General features: G+C 41.3%; 1 protein-coding gene across 33 annotated transcripts in view; it reads right to left on the bottom strand.

The window, feature by feature from the left end:
• Kcnma1 (potassium calcium-activated channel subfamily M alpha 1) overlaps nt 1–18,454 on the bottom strand; it is a 706,053-nt gene that overhangs the window by 48,716 nt on the left and 638,883 nt on the right. For 18 of the 33 annotated variants that reach the window (XM_063274704.1, XM_063274705.1, XM_063274715.1 and 15 more), the window contains 2 exons: nt 7,310–7,423; nt 1,126–1,256 (listed from right to left, as the gene is read on the bottom strand). In XM_063274704.1, coding sequence (XP_063130774.1) covers nt 1,126–1,256; nt 7,310–7,423 — 245 coding nt within the window. Of the gene's footprint in view, nt 1–1,125; nt 1,257–6,421; nt 6,503–7,309; nt 7,424–18,454 lie in introns of all 33 variants that reach the window. The other 15 variants (XM_063274699.1, XM_063274700.1, XM_063274706.1 and 12 more) reach the window with 1 other exon arrangement.

Below are 18,454 nucleotides of genomic sequence, written 5' to 3'. Positions count from 1 at the left end.
AGCATATAAGTTGCTTACCACAATCAAGAGACTGACCTTCTTTAGCAATGTGAGAATATATGTACAGAAAAACACCCTCCGAGTTATGTTTATGTTTAATAAAACCCTGTTCCCTGGGTTCAGCAAGGTCAGTTTTTATCCAGCCCACACCCACCCCCCATTTTCACAAACTGTGAATTTGACTATTGCAAAATGAAGAGCATTGTCCATCCGGGAAAGAAAGATACTACTGGGAAGGGTTCCCAGGAGCTGCCATGACCTGCTCTAAACACTTGCTCTTGTCTGTTGCTGCAAATGGTACTGCTGCTATGCTGGAATGTGCTTTCTTAATTGTTGCTTATTTGGAGGGTCACAAAATGGGGGGAAGAATGACTTGATCACTTGATACACATCTAGTTACGAAGGGAAACAACTGCTTTTGATGTCTCAGTCAACAACCTTTTTGCCATCATTCTGTCTCTGCCCTTTAGCTGGGAAGAACCCTGTGCTTGGTCCTCATTCAAGATCTAGTCTTTCAATGACAGGCAGGGACATTGGTGTTACCCTTGGCACACTGTCTTTTCTGCTTTCTGTCACATTCAGGCTATCCCCGAATGTTCCATGTTTTACCAATGGATGCTCAGCCCCACCACCTGCCTGCATCAGTATCAGAGCTACCCTCCCTCCAGCTAGAAGAGATGCTTACCTAGAACTACCCCCAATCTTGCCTGACCAAGACATCCCCACCTAGCAGATAAGGCAAATGCTTCAGACAGGAACCTGATCACTCTTCAGTATTAAGTCCAAAGACTCATGAACATGGTTTTCTATGTCTTCCCTGTCCTTTCCTCATTCTGCTTCAGCTTCCTTTGTCTTCCTTGAGAGATTCTCACATCTCGGTATGAAATATTTATTTCCTTAAGTGGTGTTTCTCTTATCCTTCAAACCAGACCATAGCTTTCCCTGTCTTCCTTACATGTTGAGGAATTTATAATATTTACTTGTGTGATTGATAAATATTGGTATCCCTTCTAAAGAAAAACAGTCACGAACTTCTGCTCTTTTACATGCACAGCTCCAGTTCCTGCCAATATCTCCTACTCTAAGACAGTCCATGAGTGGAGAGAAAGGAGAGAGACAACTCACCGCGCTCATGAGTGAGTCCAGGACGCTAACGGCAAATGCTGTCCCACAAGCAAAGGGCTGTGTGAGGTACAGCTCTGTGTCAGGGTCATCATCATCGTCTTGGTCCAAAAACTGAACATTAGTATCGTTCACTAGAAAAGGCATAAAATAAAAATTAGCTCTGAAGACTACACATGAGTTAGTGAAGCCAGAGAGATAGTTAAGTGACTGGGTTAGAGACACTTAAGTTACTGTAAAAGAAACAAGCATGGGGAAGCTATTGATGCATCCTGGGGTTGGCGAGCACTGGGACTTGAATGGCCTGCTCCTACAAGATTGCTTTAATTTCTAAGACCTGGAGAGAAATGAGGTCAAGCAGGTTTGTTCATGACAACTGCTAAAGACTGGCAGGTTGATAGTGCTGACCAGTTCTTTGTTACAGTTTTAGAATCATGACCAAGAAACACCCTAAGGCATTTTTTGGTAGCCAAGTCCTCTCAGAGAGGGACATAGCCATGAGTAGACATGCTGGGATGGTAAGGTTAGCCGCAAAGAAAAGAAAGCAACTTATTTAAAAAGAAAAGCAATGGACCAGAAATGCAGCAAGGGCAAATGGCAAGCAGTTTACCCTCAGGCAGGACCTACAGATAGCCCTAAGTGTGGGCCTGGGTAGTACCCAGTATGCTTCTTCTCTAAACTCAGGCCTATGCTCAATGGGTCCTACTCAACACATGGGAATGGATCCTGGATGCCTGCTGCTGTTTTCTGGCTTTCTCTGCAAATCTCCCCACACTCTGCTTCCCCTTCTAAACAGCTCTGTCTCCTTTGTGTTCTAGAAGAAGACATGGCCAGAGCAAGATGTCTTCCTTCATTGCCATCTGAGGAGCCCTCGAGGACTCCTCCTGCAAACACCACAGACTGATGAGTTGTGCTTTAATATATAAAATGAGTGATTAGTGAGATGTCTTTAACTTATAAAAAATTAAATGATAAATTAACTTCTATTCCTATCTTGGTTTCATAAATGATCAGTTTTGAATTGTAATAGGCGGGAGTGTGGGGAGTTGAGGAGAGGTACACTTGTGATTTCTGGAATAATTAAGGTAGTTTTAGGAAGAGAACAGATGAGGTTTCCTTTCTGTGTCTTTTTCTAAACCTATTTGCTGCTAATTCTCTTTCCTAGAGTTATTGTTTTAATTTTTTAAAAGGACTTTCTTGACAACTTTCCTTAAAACAACAACAAAAGCCTTTTGTTTATTGCATGAGTCATAATAAATGATAACAGGATGAAAGGCTAGGCGTGGAATTATTTTTAAATGACACCATCTTTTTTTGCCACCTTGGAGAATGACTATAATGGAGGCAAAATCTTTGCCGTGATTTTTCCAAATTTGATCACATTTGGATCCCAGTTGTATCAGCACCAAGTGAATTGCAGGAGAGTGGGTAAAAGTCTCCAGTCAGGTTTTACCACAAAGTTCTTTGACAAAGTATTTCATGATCCTGCAGCACTGTAAAATGGGAAAGTTCTACAGTCTCTCAAGAAGTAGCTCAGAGATTCCTAGGAGACCAGATTTGGTGAGGTTGATACAGGACCCAGGGCCAGCCATACCTGGGATAAATGGAGGTTGGCCCCTTGATTGTCTATCAATCCACAACATTATGGAAATTTCTAGCCTTTCTTTCCCTCGAATTCTCTGTCTCTGTCTCTGTTCCTCCTCCTCCTCCTCTTCCTCCTCTCCCTCGTCCTCCTCCTCCTCCTCTCAGAATCATTAAAGGTTTACTTAGGAACCCTTCAAATGGTTCTGTTAAATTGAATTATGATAGGCCCTAAGCTGTTCCCATACCTATTTTCATGTTCAACTAAAAGTATATGTCATGAAGTGTAGACTCACCTTGTGTGGAAATGGTATAACACATTCATGTAACAAGTAGCTTGGGATCAGCTAATCACAAGAGGTTTTGTGTTCAAACTAGATTCGAGTAAGACAAGTTCCCCAGTGGCCCAGACAAGCTGTCTCTCCGTGTCTTATTTTCTTCTCTCATATTTCAGTTCCTTTTTCTCTGGAGATCAACATACACACACAAACACACACACACACACACACACACACACACACACACACACACACACAGCTCTCATCGTGGGCCAAATATATGGAACCATTTTGTTATGGACCACTGCCATACTCTAGAATTATAAATAAAGAAGATTGAGGTTTCTAAACTAGGCACTAGAGAGATGGCTCCATGATTAAGAACATTTGCTGTTCTTGTCAAGCACCTGTGTAGGTTTCCTAGCACCTACACAGTGGCTCACCTGTAACTGTAGTTTCAGAGAACCCAACATACACTTCTGTCCTCTGCAGGCACCAAGCATACAGATGAGGCCCATACATAAATGTAGGCAAATGCTCATACATATATAAAAGGAATAGTAAGTATTTTTAAAGATTTTAAAAACTTTTGTCTCTCTGTCTATCTCTGTCTGTCTGTCTGTCTGTCTGTCTCTCTCTCTCTCTCTCTCTCTCTGTGTGTGTGTGTGTGTGTGTGTCTTTGATAGTATGTCATATATCCTATGTTTGTTTCAAACTTATTATGTAGTTGAAGATTAGGGTTTACTTCTGATGCTTCCTTTACATCTTTGTAGTGTAGGGACTGTGGGTGTGGCACTGTATGGGCAGTTTATAAAGTGCTAGAGTTTGAACTCAGGGCTTGGTTAATGTTAAGCAAGCATTCCATATCAACTAAACTAAGTCTTAAGTCTATAATTTTATCTTCTGATATCCCAATAGTACATTGTAATGATAACAGTATTTCTACTCTGGGAATCAGAAAAAGAGAGCACATGCATTAGCATATGGTTTTCTTTGTTCACAGCAGCAGCTGATGCTGGTTGCACCATCATTTCAAATGGAGCATTGTCTCTTCCTCGTGTAGAAGAAGACGGGTAAGATGCAGCACTACTTTTACGTGGCTCCAAGTAAAAGAAACAGTTCTATTCTAAGGATCTAGATGTAGGTTATTGGAAGGAGATGTCAAGGTGAGGGTCACATTTCAGTGAAAAGATTGCCTATTGTTCTGGGATCACCAGTCTTAGAAAGATAACAGCTCAAGTCATCTATGTCTATTTACCATGTTACATAGGCCATAACATACACCATTCCCAACAAGCAATTACATAATGTGCAGCATTGCCCCACAATGCAGGTGATCAAATGCAGCTGTGAAATAGCATGCTAAATGGCTTCCGACAAAGTTTTTTTCTCATGCAATTGTCAGGAGCTTTATCATGGAAATAATGGGATGGATGAGGACTACAGTATAGTATAATCTTAAAATGTGTTTAGCCTTGGATGCCTCTCTGTGTTTGTATGTGTTCATGTATGTATGTGTTCATGTGTGTATGCATATGGAAAGTAGAGGTTAACATTAGTTGTCTTCCTCAATCACTTTCTACCTCATTTTCTGAGACGGAGGGTCTCAACTAAATCTTGGGCTCACCAATTCAGCTAGACTACCTGGCCCGTAGGCCTCAAGGATCCTTCCATCTCTGTCCCCGAGGACTGGAATTACAAGATGTACCTTGCCAAGCTCGGCTTGGATGTGGATGCTGGGGATCAGTCCTAAGGGCCTCCCAGTTATTCTGCAGCAAGCACTTTACCCCCATGCCCATCTCTCCTGCCCTGACTCTGTATATGGCTGGGGCAATACAACGGAGCACACATCCAGGGCAGGTGACAAATGGTGAATATTTGCAGGGGGGAAGGGAGGCTTGGTATAAGGATAGTGGTATGGCTACTAGGAAAACTAGCCTTAAGAGTAGGAGGAAGAAGTGGCATGAACTCTAAGGCATAGAGGGAAAAAGGTCAGGTGCGAAAGAGGGTTAGGAGACTTGATAACCAAATTACTGCCTTGTATCTGGAGTCCCAAGCCTTTTGCTTTTCCCTTTCTATTAATCAAAAATCAGAATATTCTAGTCAGTTGGTAGCACACGGACTCTAAATGAAAAGAGAAATTTGTGGCACGGGTGCTTTCGAAAACTGCTGTAGGTATCTGCGTTGGAGATGTTTGGTGAATTTTCCAAAAAGTAGTCTGGGGTACATGAGCTTCCTTGGTCTTTTATAGCCATATGGTTCTAAGAAGAACGATGGAGAAACCCAGGCTTTTAGCCAACAATGAAAAAGACACCTCTCCTATCGTTGAAAACAGTGTGATACTCCTTGACCTGAGTGAATTTGTCCAGATAAATACCTCTGTCTAACAACGATGCAGGGCTGCATGGTGGACAATTTATTCCTTCATTTCTAGACACCTCACAAGCAAGATTACTGTGTTAAAAGCCTCCACTCTTATTTTGAAATATATTTGGGGGGGCAAGAAAATGGAGTGTTCATTTCATTTGTGAGTCCTGTGAAGGCAGGTGCTTCCCACTCCTCCTCCTCTGTCTCTGCCGAGAAGCCCTTTGCTGTGTCTATTTAGAAGATCAATCTCCAGTTGTGAGACCTGCTGCTGATGGGTGCCCTTCGTGGGTTATTAACCAAGTCATGGGGAACCATGGAGAGGTCTGACAAATGCAGTCATGACCAGGGGCCTTTATCTTTGAGATAAATCCACTGTGAACCTCCCAGGGAGGGCTTTGGGCCAGCAGGGCGGGGTCAGAGTGTAGGACTGCCAGCCTGTTCTACACCCTTTTTAGAATCTGGCTTAAGTAAGAAAAGATCCCTTGGGAGCCCGCTGCTTTTTATGGCTTCAGAAGTGGAACTTCTGAGAGAGGGCCTAGTAGGGGGAAAAAGCCAAATAAAGTCAGAATAAAGAAAAATAAACAGCTGGAGGGAAGGCACTGTCTAGGATTTCTTATCTTAAAATTTTTATATTTCTCCTTTGACTTCCTCTGAGAGCTGTGAAGACATGTCAGTCAAACTGACAGCATGTAGGAGGAGGAATGCCGGGAGGAGGCAGGGGAGAGCAGGCACGCATGGGATTTAAAGGAAAGAGAGAGAGAAAGGCTTGGGCCACAAAAAAAAAAAATGAATTAGAGCAGAGATGCTTTGGCAGCTACTGCCAGGTCAGGTGGGTGTGATCAAAGGTTTACTGATGCTGTGTGGGGGAAAAAATCATTAAGAAAGGCCAGAACAAGACAGTCGATTCCAACCAGAACCACAAATAAAACACATTCAAAGCAGTGCCATGGGGTAGCCTTTCTGTTACAGCCAGCGAAATGAAGGCGGTGGTGGGGGAAGCCAATGAGAGTTGGAAACACCAAGATCAGAACAAAAGAAAAATACTGATGTCAAGAAAGACAAGCACTTCTTACCCAACTCCGTTATCATTAGAATGTGCGTCCCACTGTTTTTTTCCTGATTGACTGATACCAAAGGCAACTTGCCCGGCTTAGCTAATTGGATACAGCGTTTAAAGGTCCGGGGGGGGGGGGGGAGTGGAGGAAAAGTACAGAAAAGAAGAAAAGAGTGAGGGAAAAACAGAGGCAGCATTCTCAAGCTAAAGCCACCCGGACAATAGACAGTCTGTATTGTCTCTGGGGGGAAGAGCCATTCAGTAGTTTTTTTAACTTCACACAGGCTACCAGAGAACCACACGGGCATGCCAGAAGTTGGATTCTATTTGCTACAGATTACAGCATTCAGACCCCGCACTCCCTCTCATCCATATTTTGGCCATTTAATGAAAATGACCTTTGGTGAGAATCTCAACTGGGACAGACAGGGTCGAGGTAGGGTTGCCACATAGCAGAGCAAACAGACACGTGACCCGGTTCTCAAAGGGGATCCATTTTCAGGCGAGATGGGCTTAGACCAGAGGTTCTGAGCTGGGTTGGAACTGTAGGAGCCTTTGAATCAGAACACTCAGAAGAGGCACCTTCAAGAGGAAGCCACCCAAAGAAATTGTGCCTCTTTTCTTTCCCCTTCCCAAATGGATGCCCCAATTTCAAAGCAATTCTCATGCTCCTTTGAAAACAGGGACCAACAGGAAGGAAACTGTCTATTTGTCTTTTGAGAAAGATAGAACAGTTTTTCCTTCAAATAGCCTGCCGTATCTCTACTCAAAGCTCACTTTCACTATACCACCCCAAGTCCCACAGCAACCTATGTTCCTAAAAAGCTAAAGAACAGGCCAAACTCCTTACATTGTCCGTGGTCTGAAAGACAGAGTGCCTACCCACTGAGCTACAGGGACCCCCTACCGAGTTCCGTGATGATGGGAATGTTGACTCCGGTTGTGATGGACGGCTGGCGTAACATCCCGTGCACTGGGCTGTTGTCAGGTGATGATCTGTCCATTCCAGGAGGTGTGAATCCTAGTGGGAAGAAATTCAGAGGAGTAGAAAATCTGGAGTTGATGAAAAGTGTAGTATACATACAAACCCCTCAAGCTTCAGTAACACATTATTGACACCAAATAAGGTGGGATAAACTCGGCAAGTTTTTTATTGTTTGTTTGTTTGTTTGTTTGTTAGAACATTATAGAAAAACCACTTGAAGCAATTCTAACTTACTCTGACATTTTCCTAAAAATCCACACCATACCAAAGTTTATTCTGCTTACAATTTCCCCCTCTCCTGACAAATAGCGCTGCACCTAGCTGCCCTTAGGTAGGAAGGACTATATGACACACAAAATGTTCTTGCTAATGAAAAGCGAGCCAAAAAGCACACATCCCTTTTGTATGTGACTTTGTCTTGTCCTTGTATTCCCAAACCACATCTAATATGGAGACATGGGTCACTATGGAGATGGAGTCCAGACAGCCTTCTCGGATAGCTGCCCTGACCCATAAAACCTTCTAAGTGAAAGAGAATGATGGATTGTTTTAAACTACAGAAACGTTTCGTTGTTGTTACTGCAGCCTATCTAAGCTCATTCTGTTGCATTGGCTAGAAAACAATTTTCTAACTGGAGCACACAGCAACAGCAACTGTCAGCTCTGTGCTGTCATTCACTTTGGTTTGTTTTCTGGTTTCCATCTAATTTAATCAGAAAACATTTTTTGGAGATAAGGTCTTTACTATGTAGCCATTCTGAGCCGGGAAATCATTATTTCAACCAGGTTGACCTTGAACTCACAAAGACCCACCTACCTCTGCCTCCTGAGCATTGAGCTTAGAGGTGTGTACCACCATGCCTGACTCCTTGGTGTCTCATCTCTGTCTGGGCTTACCAGTGGATGAAAGATTCAAAGGTACAAGATCACTTGGCTTCATTTCCAAGTTGACGTTCCAAATGTGATCAAAGGACCACATTCTGCAGACAGTCACCAGTTAGTAATGAGACAAAACAAGGCTGGGCAAATGCTGCCATTCATTTGGGAATCTCTGATGCTCAATAATTGCATATACCCTGGAAGGGTCATAAGCACAAAGGGCCAGAGACATATAGGGGACCTTTCTCATTTTCTGTTCTCCTTTTTATAAATATTCTACCAAGTGCTATACTTTCAGGAAGAAGGAAAATATTATTTAGTATCCATTCCCTGATTGCGTTTAACTTTTTAGTAATATTATTACTCCCCATGCAGACTCACGTTCAGTGAGTTAGTGTTCATTCTTCCTAAACTTTGGAATTTGTCTGTTTTTCAGCCAACCGCATAACCAGGAGCGTGCATTTTAAGTGTTAGCTGTTTCCTTCCCTTTGAACAGTGAAGGAGAAGAAATAAACTGTTTTCATCAGAAGTTGCATTCAAAAGCATGATAAATTGCAAGTGACAGCTGTGCAGATTCAGTGGATGTGACGTTTTTTGAATTTCTTCAACTTGACAAGTAAACACCTTACCTCGGTAATGCTATATGCATAATACATGGCCTGTATTTTGACAGCCATCATCAAATGCTGACTTGAGAAAATATGGGTGTGCTCCTCAAAGAGTAGCACCCATAAAGTAGGCAGAGATACAGGTCATCGGTATTAGGAAAGCTGTATGTTGTTGCAGAGCCTGCAACAAGCCAAAACGTCCTTTTATTTTATTTTAAAGATTCCATGTTTTCAGCTGTGGAAAGACTCAGTTCTTTTGCATGAGACCTTCATTTAGAAATGCGGTATTTGTTTCCTGGGCTTCTTACACTTGGCTTTCACAGTCCATTTCCTCTACCATCTCCAAGGCTGACTCTGTCAGCATGTGCACCTGACAAAGTTTGATGGGTAGACAGACACTCTTCCACTGAAGGTCTGTCTCTCCTTCACATGTGACCCCAAGAACAGGATATTGATGTTAACAAGAGAACTTCAGACAGACCACACCTCCTCTTACTTTGATACTTTTCTGCACTCACACTTTAAAGGTATAGAACAAAAATGTAAAAGTATAGATTTTTGCCTTCCTCTCATATAGTTGTGTTACCAGTAATCAGTCTTGCTAACATTGGTTTTCCCCCTTAGGGGCCCTAATATAGAAAACTCTGGTCTGAAGTGTCAGGCTGATGACTCCATAAATGAACTTTAGGAGACATCCAGGTATGTTCCACCTGAGGGACTGAGACAGGAAGATGACTTTGGATGTCATTATCAACTTATGGTTGACAAAGAAGCAGATCTAATTATGATCAGGTCTCCACCCTTTTATCCTAGGGACACCTTTACGTTGTTATATAGAACAAGACTGGTGTTCTGTATGTAGAAGCCTGGACATGGGGCATATACACCAGGCACCTTCAGCCAGAGACCAGAAAAACTAGGAAATGCTCCAACATGGGAGACTGCTCTTCATTTTGCCGAAAGAGAGTATTAAGAATGTCAGTATTTGCGATCTAGGATAAGACACCTCATTCAGAAAAGATTCAAGCTGAATTTGCGGATTGCCTAAGATTTTGCTTAGGTGCTAATCCTTTAATACGTTCTCTATGGAGTTAGACATGGTTTCCCCAGACTACCTCTTCTCCCTCCAGGGAAGCACCCTGTCCTGAATTCCAGTGACAGCTGTGACTGGTATGCATCTCTGTTATTCACTTAGCATCAAACAACCAACACCTTAACTCGCACTATCTCGGGCTGGACATTCACATCTCCTGGGCAGTAGGAAGAGTATTAGGCCAGAGAATTGCCTGCTTAGTTGAAGATCCAGCTCATGTATAACAAGTTTGACTTATAAAAATAAATAATAAATAAATAAAAAATAAATGTGACTAATTAAGAAAATAGACTTGAAGGTGGAAGTTATAGGTTCAAATTCTGGTATTTTCTTTCTCTAAAGTCTATTAGATTTTTAAAAATATTTTTATGGAGTTATTTTGTTATCTGGTCATTTCATTCCATGCATACATTTTTTTTTATTACTCTCCCCAGTACCATTTCTTATACAGTACCAGTGGATTGGCCCATTCTTTTTTTTTTTTTTTTTTTTCATGTCTGTGTCTCTAGCACTGTGACTAAGCACAAGTCACCATATTTGTTTTATGCATGGCTGGCAATTAAACTCAGTCCTGTTTGAATGCTAGCTATGCATTCTACCCACGATATTCTTCCCAACATGAGATGAAATTCTATTTTTAAATTATAATTATTTGGTATGTGCATGTTCATATTCATGTGAGTACATCCATGCACATATACACATGCCTATGCATGGGTATTGAGCTCAGAGACCAACATGCAGGGACAAATTGTCTCCTTCCGAGGTGTGGGTCCTGAACACGGAACTTTGGTTGTCAGGCTTGCAGCAGGTACTTGCTAAGCCATCTGGCTGGCCCAAAATTAAATTCTTAATGTATCCTTTTTGCGATTTAAATGGCTATTTGGACAATTTTTTTTTTTATTAACTTGAGTATTTCTTATATACATTTCGAGTGTTATTCCCTTTCCCGGTTTCCGGGCAAACATCCCCCTCCCCCCTCCCCTTCCTTATGGGTGTTCCCCTCCCAACCCTCCCACCATTGCCGCCCTCCCCCCATAGACTAGTTCACTGGGGGTTCAGTCTTAGCAGGACCCAGGGCTTCCCCTTCCACTGGTGCTCTTACTAGGATATTCATTGCTACCTATGGGGTCAGAGTCCAGGGTCAGTCCATGTATAGTCTTTAGGTAGTCTTTTGGCCCATTCTTATACAGACTCAGCACAGGCATCTGCAGCTCCTGTGAATTTGGAACTGCAATGGCCTTATTTCACAGAAATGTTAGTTCACAGCCTTTCTTATTTTCAGTCTCTCCCATTCTTTCTGTCCCCTCTTCCACAGTGCCCCCTGAGCCTTAAGAGACGATGATAGGTATGACTTGTGTTAGCCTTGTAGATATAAGTACAGAATACTTATAGTATTCTGTAAAACTAGAAGGGTCCTTACACAGGGAATCTGTAAGGCTAATGTGGAATGTGGCACAGGATGAAGCAGACACTCAGAAATGCTGCCCACCAAAGACTGTATTATAAGATGTACTCAACAAATGCTGGTAGATAGGTCCAGCACTCATCAATACCTTTTCTGCTGGGTAAAGAACTGAAAAAGCATTTGATAGATTTTTCTTCAAAAAAAAAAAAGAATTTTCAAAGAGAAAAATATCTTAGAAAATTAACTAGAAGCCAAGAATCACAGTGGACATTTTTGCTATAAATAGATCATTCCTGAAATAGTGATGATGATGATGATGGTGGTGGTGGTGATAAGTAATAATAATAATAATAATAATAATAATAATAATAATAATACAGCTAGAAGCATCTCAGGAAGGAATCTGGATACTAGGAAGGCTGAAGTTTTCTTCAGGTTTATAGGAAACTGGTGGCCAGCATTTACACAGGAAAGGTTTATAATCCCAAATAGCAATAGTAGACCCTTAATAGAACCTTTCTCTTTCCTAGATCTGATTTCTGGTCCCCTTAAATAGCCTCTGGAAGGCATTTGCTTCTTGGCACTCCTGAAACTGTTATCATCGTTCTATGCTTCTTTTTGGCCTTTCTGTTCTGGCCAAATCAAACCTGTTGGATTAAACTGAGCAGGGTCATCTCTGCTCACATCTCTGGATATTGGTTGTTTCACAGGCTAACTAAATAAGGCCTCACCCAGGGAGAGGAGAGGAAGGGGAAGCATCAGCTGATGAAAAGTCCAGAGCATTGTACTTTTGTGAGGGTGGCTTGGAACAAAAGAATTCGACACAAGCACTTGGATGATTCCTGCTAAGAGCTAGGAGAAAAGAAAGGAAAAAGTAACACTGACAATGTTTTCACTGATTTAAAAAAAATGTTTCTTCTCTCACCTAAGTCTCAGGGAACACTGTAGAGGAAGGAATGGGGAGACTGTAAAAGCTAAAGGATCCGGGAGTTTGCTATGAGATCTCATGGTAATATCAGAAGCTATACCCATGAAATCTCACCAATATGTCTAACCAATGTGAATTGAGCAGGGATGGCACCAAGGGACAAACCATAGTGTATAGGGACAAGCCCCCGAGACCTCATTTCTATGTAAAGAACTATGGGCAACAAAAGAAAACTAGAACATGAGAAGTAGCCCTCCCCAGAAAAAAGCACATCAATTGGTTTCCAGTGCCAATGGTCAGCCCTACAAACATACATTCAGGTAGCATTATACCAATTGAATAGGTTGTATTTAGGGATGTATAGGTATAGGTATAGATATATATGCATACAATAACAATATTCTTTGAAAGGTCATGAATTTAAAGGCAAGTCAAAGAAGTATATATACACAGGAGGGCTTGAAGTGTGGAAAGGCAAGGGAGAAATGTGATTAAATTATAACCTCTAAAACCTATAAAATTCTCCTTGATTTAAAAAAGAAGCAGAGAAGGAACTTTGCATTCTATGAATGCAAAATAAAAAAATAGAGAAAACTTTCTGGTTCCTATTGTATAGATGCATGCTGGTTTCTGCTGCATCTAAGAAACCATGTACAAGTGAAGAGGGGCTACCTATGACACAGCCAAACTAGTAGACTAGAAAAGAGTTCTGTGGGGCAATGCAGGCTGAATGTACTGAAAAGGGGTGAAGACTCAATGTCACATAGTTATGGGACTCAAAGCAAATGAAACAATGCTGTAGAGCCAAACTCATTAAGGTAACTGAGAATGATGGAAGGAGACCAAGATAGCACTGCAGAGGAAGAAGAAATTATGTTCTTACAACCTAGGTCTCAAGACCTCCCTAAACAAACACTTTATATCAGAGTAAGCTTGAGCCTGACCACGACCCGTAGAGAGGGTAGGTAGAACACCCAAGAGTATGACATATGGCTAACAGATCTCAGATCTGAAATATAGGAGTTCCCAGGGCTCCTCTAAGCCAACTCTAGCTTCTCACTGTGTACCAGACTATGCCAAAGGCACTTTCACGGCCGTCTCACTTATTCCTCATCACAGCTATATGAGTTGAAAGACCAGTTAACACTATCACTTTTAGAAAAAGGAAATGATACTGAGAAGCATGGAGAAGTTGCTGGAGTTTCTCCAGTGGAAAGTGACAGATCTGGGAGCCACAGCCAATTGTTTGGTTTAAGAGTCCAAGCATTAACAACTAATCCAACCATGTGCTCCATGCCCCAGCTGTGTGAGGAGTATCTCCCTCTCTTTCCCTTCCTCCCTTCTTCCCTCCCTCCCTCCCTCCCTATCCCCTCTCCCAAGTCCTGGCTGGCAAGTTTGAGAGACAAGTCAGACTAACTTTTTTTTAATTGTTTTCACTTTTAAACAATAGCACACAACAACTGGGAGCCATTGCAGTCAGACTTAACCTGCTTTGGTAGAGCAGACTGCACAGCTAAGTGTGTATAATAAATACTTTATTACAGTACTTTTCCATGGGGGAAACACAAAGTACTTTCTAAATCTTCCCTAGTTAAATCTCCAAGCCTTCCCAGGGAGAGAGGGAGATGGAAATTCTTATCAATCACCTCCTCTGGAATAGATGGAGAAGCAAAGATAAGTGCTTCCCACACCCCCATAGATTTAACATAAAGGAATTGGCTCAAAGGGTGAGCCAAATTATCTTTTACTGTGTGCATATAAATGATGGTTAGAAATCCATATGCTACGTTAAACTAGGGAAATAAATTAGGCCCAGTCATCGAGGTTCGCTGAGACAGGTATTCAATATGAAGTTGTAAAAGGAAAGATCACCGTTAAAAATGATCTATAAAGACATGTTAGAAATCAAGAGAAACATCTCATGTTACATCATCTAGGAGACGAATTAGATTTCCTGTTAATGCCAACAAGGAAAAAAAAATCCCCAAACCAAATGTCAGATGAAGTGAGGATCAATAAAAATATTTTGATAAGTAAATGCAACAGTGCTATTTAACACATGATTGGCGGCTGCTGAAACATCAATTATCCAAATTTCCCATTGCTGCTTATGGGAAAATTATGCAGATTAGAACTTGATTAGGCTTATATCATGAGACTCAATTTAGACTTTTAATCTATTAAGCTCCAATAAATGAGGCATCTGAATAGCTCCCCTGAGCAACTACAGTAATAGCCAGAACAGTCATTTCTGCAGGGTGTATGCCAACAAATTTATCAGCAGCCCAAGCAAAGAAAACTCCATGTTTTAGAGGCGTGATTGCTCTCTAACTTGGAGGAGCAGAAATAACCCAGGCCTATAAAGTTGGTTTGGGAAAGAGATTGTTGGGAAAAGCCACCAGAAAAGTCCTGTCGAAGAGAAGAACCTTACATTAACCTTGCAATAGACTAATATACTTTCTACAGATTGGACTCTGTGGATTCCAATGTTGGAATCTGATGTCAAGGATTTATGCAATTTTAAAAAGTTAGAAAGAGATAATTTACTAGGGCAACAACTTCTTCTGACATTGTGTCCAAAGGGGACTCCAACTGACTACTTTCTGGTTTGCAGGCATAGACATAATACACAATTATCCATGTGTGTGCGTGCATGTTTATATGCACATGTGTATGTGTGGGTAAATGTGCCTCTGTGCATGTCTTGTGTGCTATGTGTTATTCATGCATGTTGGGATGCATATTCCTTTGTGTGTGTCCCTGAGTGTGGCAGTTGATGCTGGGTGCCTTCCTCATTGCTCTTCATATTAACTTATGAAGGCAGGTCTCCCAAGAAATCTCCAGCTAACTGATTCTGCTGATTTGGCTACTTTAGATAGCCAGTTTGCCTGGATGGTCCCTTCCTTTGCCCTAAGCACTATGGTTACAGGTGGGCCACTTACTAAGTGCAAGCTGGGAATCTGAAACACTAGTCCTCATGCTTACATGGCAAACAATTTACCCATGGAGTCAGCACCTCAGGCCCTTCCTTCACTGTCTTTACCATCGTCTACCAGAGGTTCAGAGGGGAGAGAAAATGACCTAAAGTTGAAGAGTACAGGCCTTTAATGATGAAGTCATAATTCCAAGGGACCCTCTTGCTGGTCTTATAAACTCAGAGATCTGGCTGATTCCTGTTTCCAAACTATCCAGCTGGAGGACAAATTTACCCACCTCCATATCTCCATACCATAAACAACTGCTATAGAGAGGTATCCTCATATGAGGAAGAAGCTGAAGAGAGCAGATGGCAACAGGTACCCAATGTCTGACATAGGTCAGTCAGTCACTGGATTTGTTGTCTTGGACCCAATACTGTCTCTGCCCTGAATCTCATTTTCTGAAGTGGTCGACTAGAGAATCCAAAAAAAATATTGTTATCTCTAGCATGGAATGAATGGTAGAGAGTCACTACTGGGAAATGTGATGATTTAGGTCTCACAGAATCATCTCTATGACCACACAAACATGCTCACATGTGTGCATACACAGAAGCATGAAAAACACACATGCAGGTGTGCACATGAGCATGTGTGCATGAACACACACACACACACACACACACACGAGAGAGAGAGAGAGAGAGAGAGAGAGAGAGAGAGAGAGAGAGAATACAACCAGAACACTATTAAACTGGTGCTACAATATTCACTAGCATTCAGTCGTCTACTCTGGGGTAAATGAGACAAAAAAATTAATCAGGTGGTGAAAAAGTAAAAAATTAAACTGAGCTCTGACATGTGACTCTCTTTAACAGTTTCAGTTAGATTTTTATTACACCTAAAGGCCACAATGAGTGAAATTACTGGAGAAAATATTCACCAAATGGTTTATACATCACTGATTATTCTTTTTTAAAATTTTATTATTAATTATATGTATGTGTGTCTATTGATGAGAGCCAGCTGTATGTAGGTGCCTGCAGAAGCGAAAGAGGACATAAGATCTCCTAGAGCTGGAATTATAGGCACTTGTGAACTAGTAAGAACAGAAAACACACTGAACCAAGTCATTGTTTTAGCCCATGTTATAGATTGTTCTAGCAAAGCATATGATTTATTCTTTAATCAGTTTCCCACATGGTTATGAGTGACTAGTGACATGACCTGGGTTAGTACCCCTGTCCTAAATCTTTGAAGTTAGTTACACTGGTATTATTTTGTAGTGTGATGTTCATAGAGACTGTATTTGATTGGCACTTTGGGGAGCTGATGCCACCCATCACATAAAGTGCCTTATCCTTTTTCCACTTTGCATCTGGAATCTGATTCAAAGAACAGGCAATGAAACAACCAATCAAATGAACCCTCTCTAAAGCTGCTGCCCCATTACTCTTTGTAAGATTCATTCAGCAGTCACAGAAATCTCACACACATTAAACAAATGTACTGTCAAGAGTTACCCCTTAAGAAATCTTTCTTGTTAAAGAATGTATGGGCTAATACTTGTTTCTGAAAGGGCCATGGAAGGAAGGAAGGAAGGAAGGAAGGAAGGAAGGAAGGAAGGAAGGAAGGAAGGAGAGCAAAAGGGAAGAAAGTGGGGGAGAGGGAAGGAAGCAAGATGAACTAGGTACTATACAAATACAACTACAACTACAGATTTGGGAAGAAGCCTAATATTTACCCAGTCAGGTGTTTTCATTTACGCAAGCATGGCATTACAAAATTGCCTACTGTTTATCTTTGGATTTGTTTTTACTTCTGCCTCATTTTTTTTGAAACTTTACAATACAGTATGAATCAGGGGACTTAATATTTTACCTGCACTTTGTTCTAAACTAGCTTTGAATAAATATGCAGCAATTATTCTCTTCTAGATTATTTATTTTATGTGTGTGAGTACACTATCTTCAGACACACTAGAAGTGGGCATCAGATCCCATTACAAATGGTTGTGACCCACCATGTGGTTGCTGGGAGTTGAACTCAGGACCTTTGGAAGAGCAGCCAGTCCTCTTAACTGTTGAACTAACACTCCAACCCACTTATTTCCTTCTATTAATTACAAGGTATCATGGCTTTTTTTTTTCTTAGTAGTTGCTCAGTAACACTAAACAGGAAGCAACATGCATGTCAAGCTTTAGGAAATCAATTGTGTCAAGGATTCATCCAATAGGTATGTTATGAAAAAACACTCCAAGGCATTTAAAACTAATGTATGATCTATTTTTGAAGGTTAAAATGTATTTTTATCTATGGAAACAACAATATGTCAAATTTCTTATATTTGAGCAGTGAAATTATGACCCTTGGCTAGGGGCATAGCTCAGCCAGTAAGATACCTGACTTGGAAACAAGAAGAACTGATTCTAATTCCAGAACTTGTGTAAAACACTTGGCCATGGTGACATACTTTCATAAAATCAGTGCTGGGGATGGGCAGATCACCAGGGCTTATAAACCAGCTATCTTAGCCTTCTTGGAAAGTCCAGACCAGTGAGACACACTAGATGTGGGTATCAGATTCCATTACAAATGGAGTCCAGGCCAGTGTCCATCTCTAAACAAACAAACAAACAAACAAATAAATAACAGTGGACAGTGGATGAGGAATCGTGATGTTGTTCTCTGGCTTCCATATTTATGTACAGACAGGAAGGTATACATGCACACATATAAACCTATAGATTCACATATACAAATACACATAGAAAACTTGTAAGCACTCTGTGTCTCCCCAAATTTCACTTATGTGAGCTCTTGAAACTTTTAAAAAGAGTACAATAAAAGACAATTTTAAGCTGATAAATTAAAGTCAGAACGAACCCTGCAGTCTTGTATGTGTGGTCTTTATGGGCTGAATATAGCCTTGTTTACATAGCACCTGTTGCTCTGTGGGATTCACAAGTTCATTTTGAAGGCTGAAGCCTCAAGAAGGAAGTGGCCAGACCAAGGCTACAAGAGTCAGGAGATTTGAGGTGGAAACAAGGTTGAGGATCTGAGGAGGTTCCAGGTTCCCAGGTGGCTGTTGTTTCAACATCTCACTATTTAATAGGAGCCACCAAATCCCAGAGAAGAGGCCATGGAGTGTCCATGCCAAGTCCTCTTTGGTGGTATGAAGGTCATGAAAAGCCACCATATTTCATGTACATGGATGCATCAAGGGCCAGCCA

The sequence above is a fragment of the Rattus norvegicus genome, chromosome 15 (genome assembly GCF_036323735.1).
Source record: "Rattus norvegicus strain BN/NHsdMcwi chromosome 15, GRCr8, whole genome shotgun sequence".
NCBI lineage: Eukaryota > Metazoa > Chordata > Mammalia > Rodentia > Muridae > Rattus > Rattus norvegicus.
This window is presented reverse-complemented; position numbering and strand designations above follow the sequence as displayed.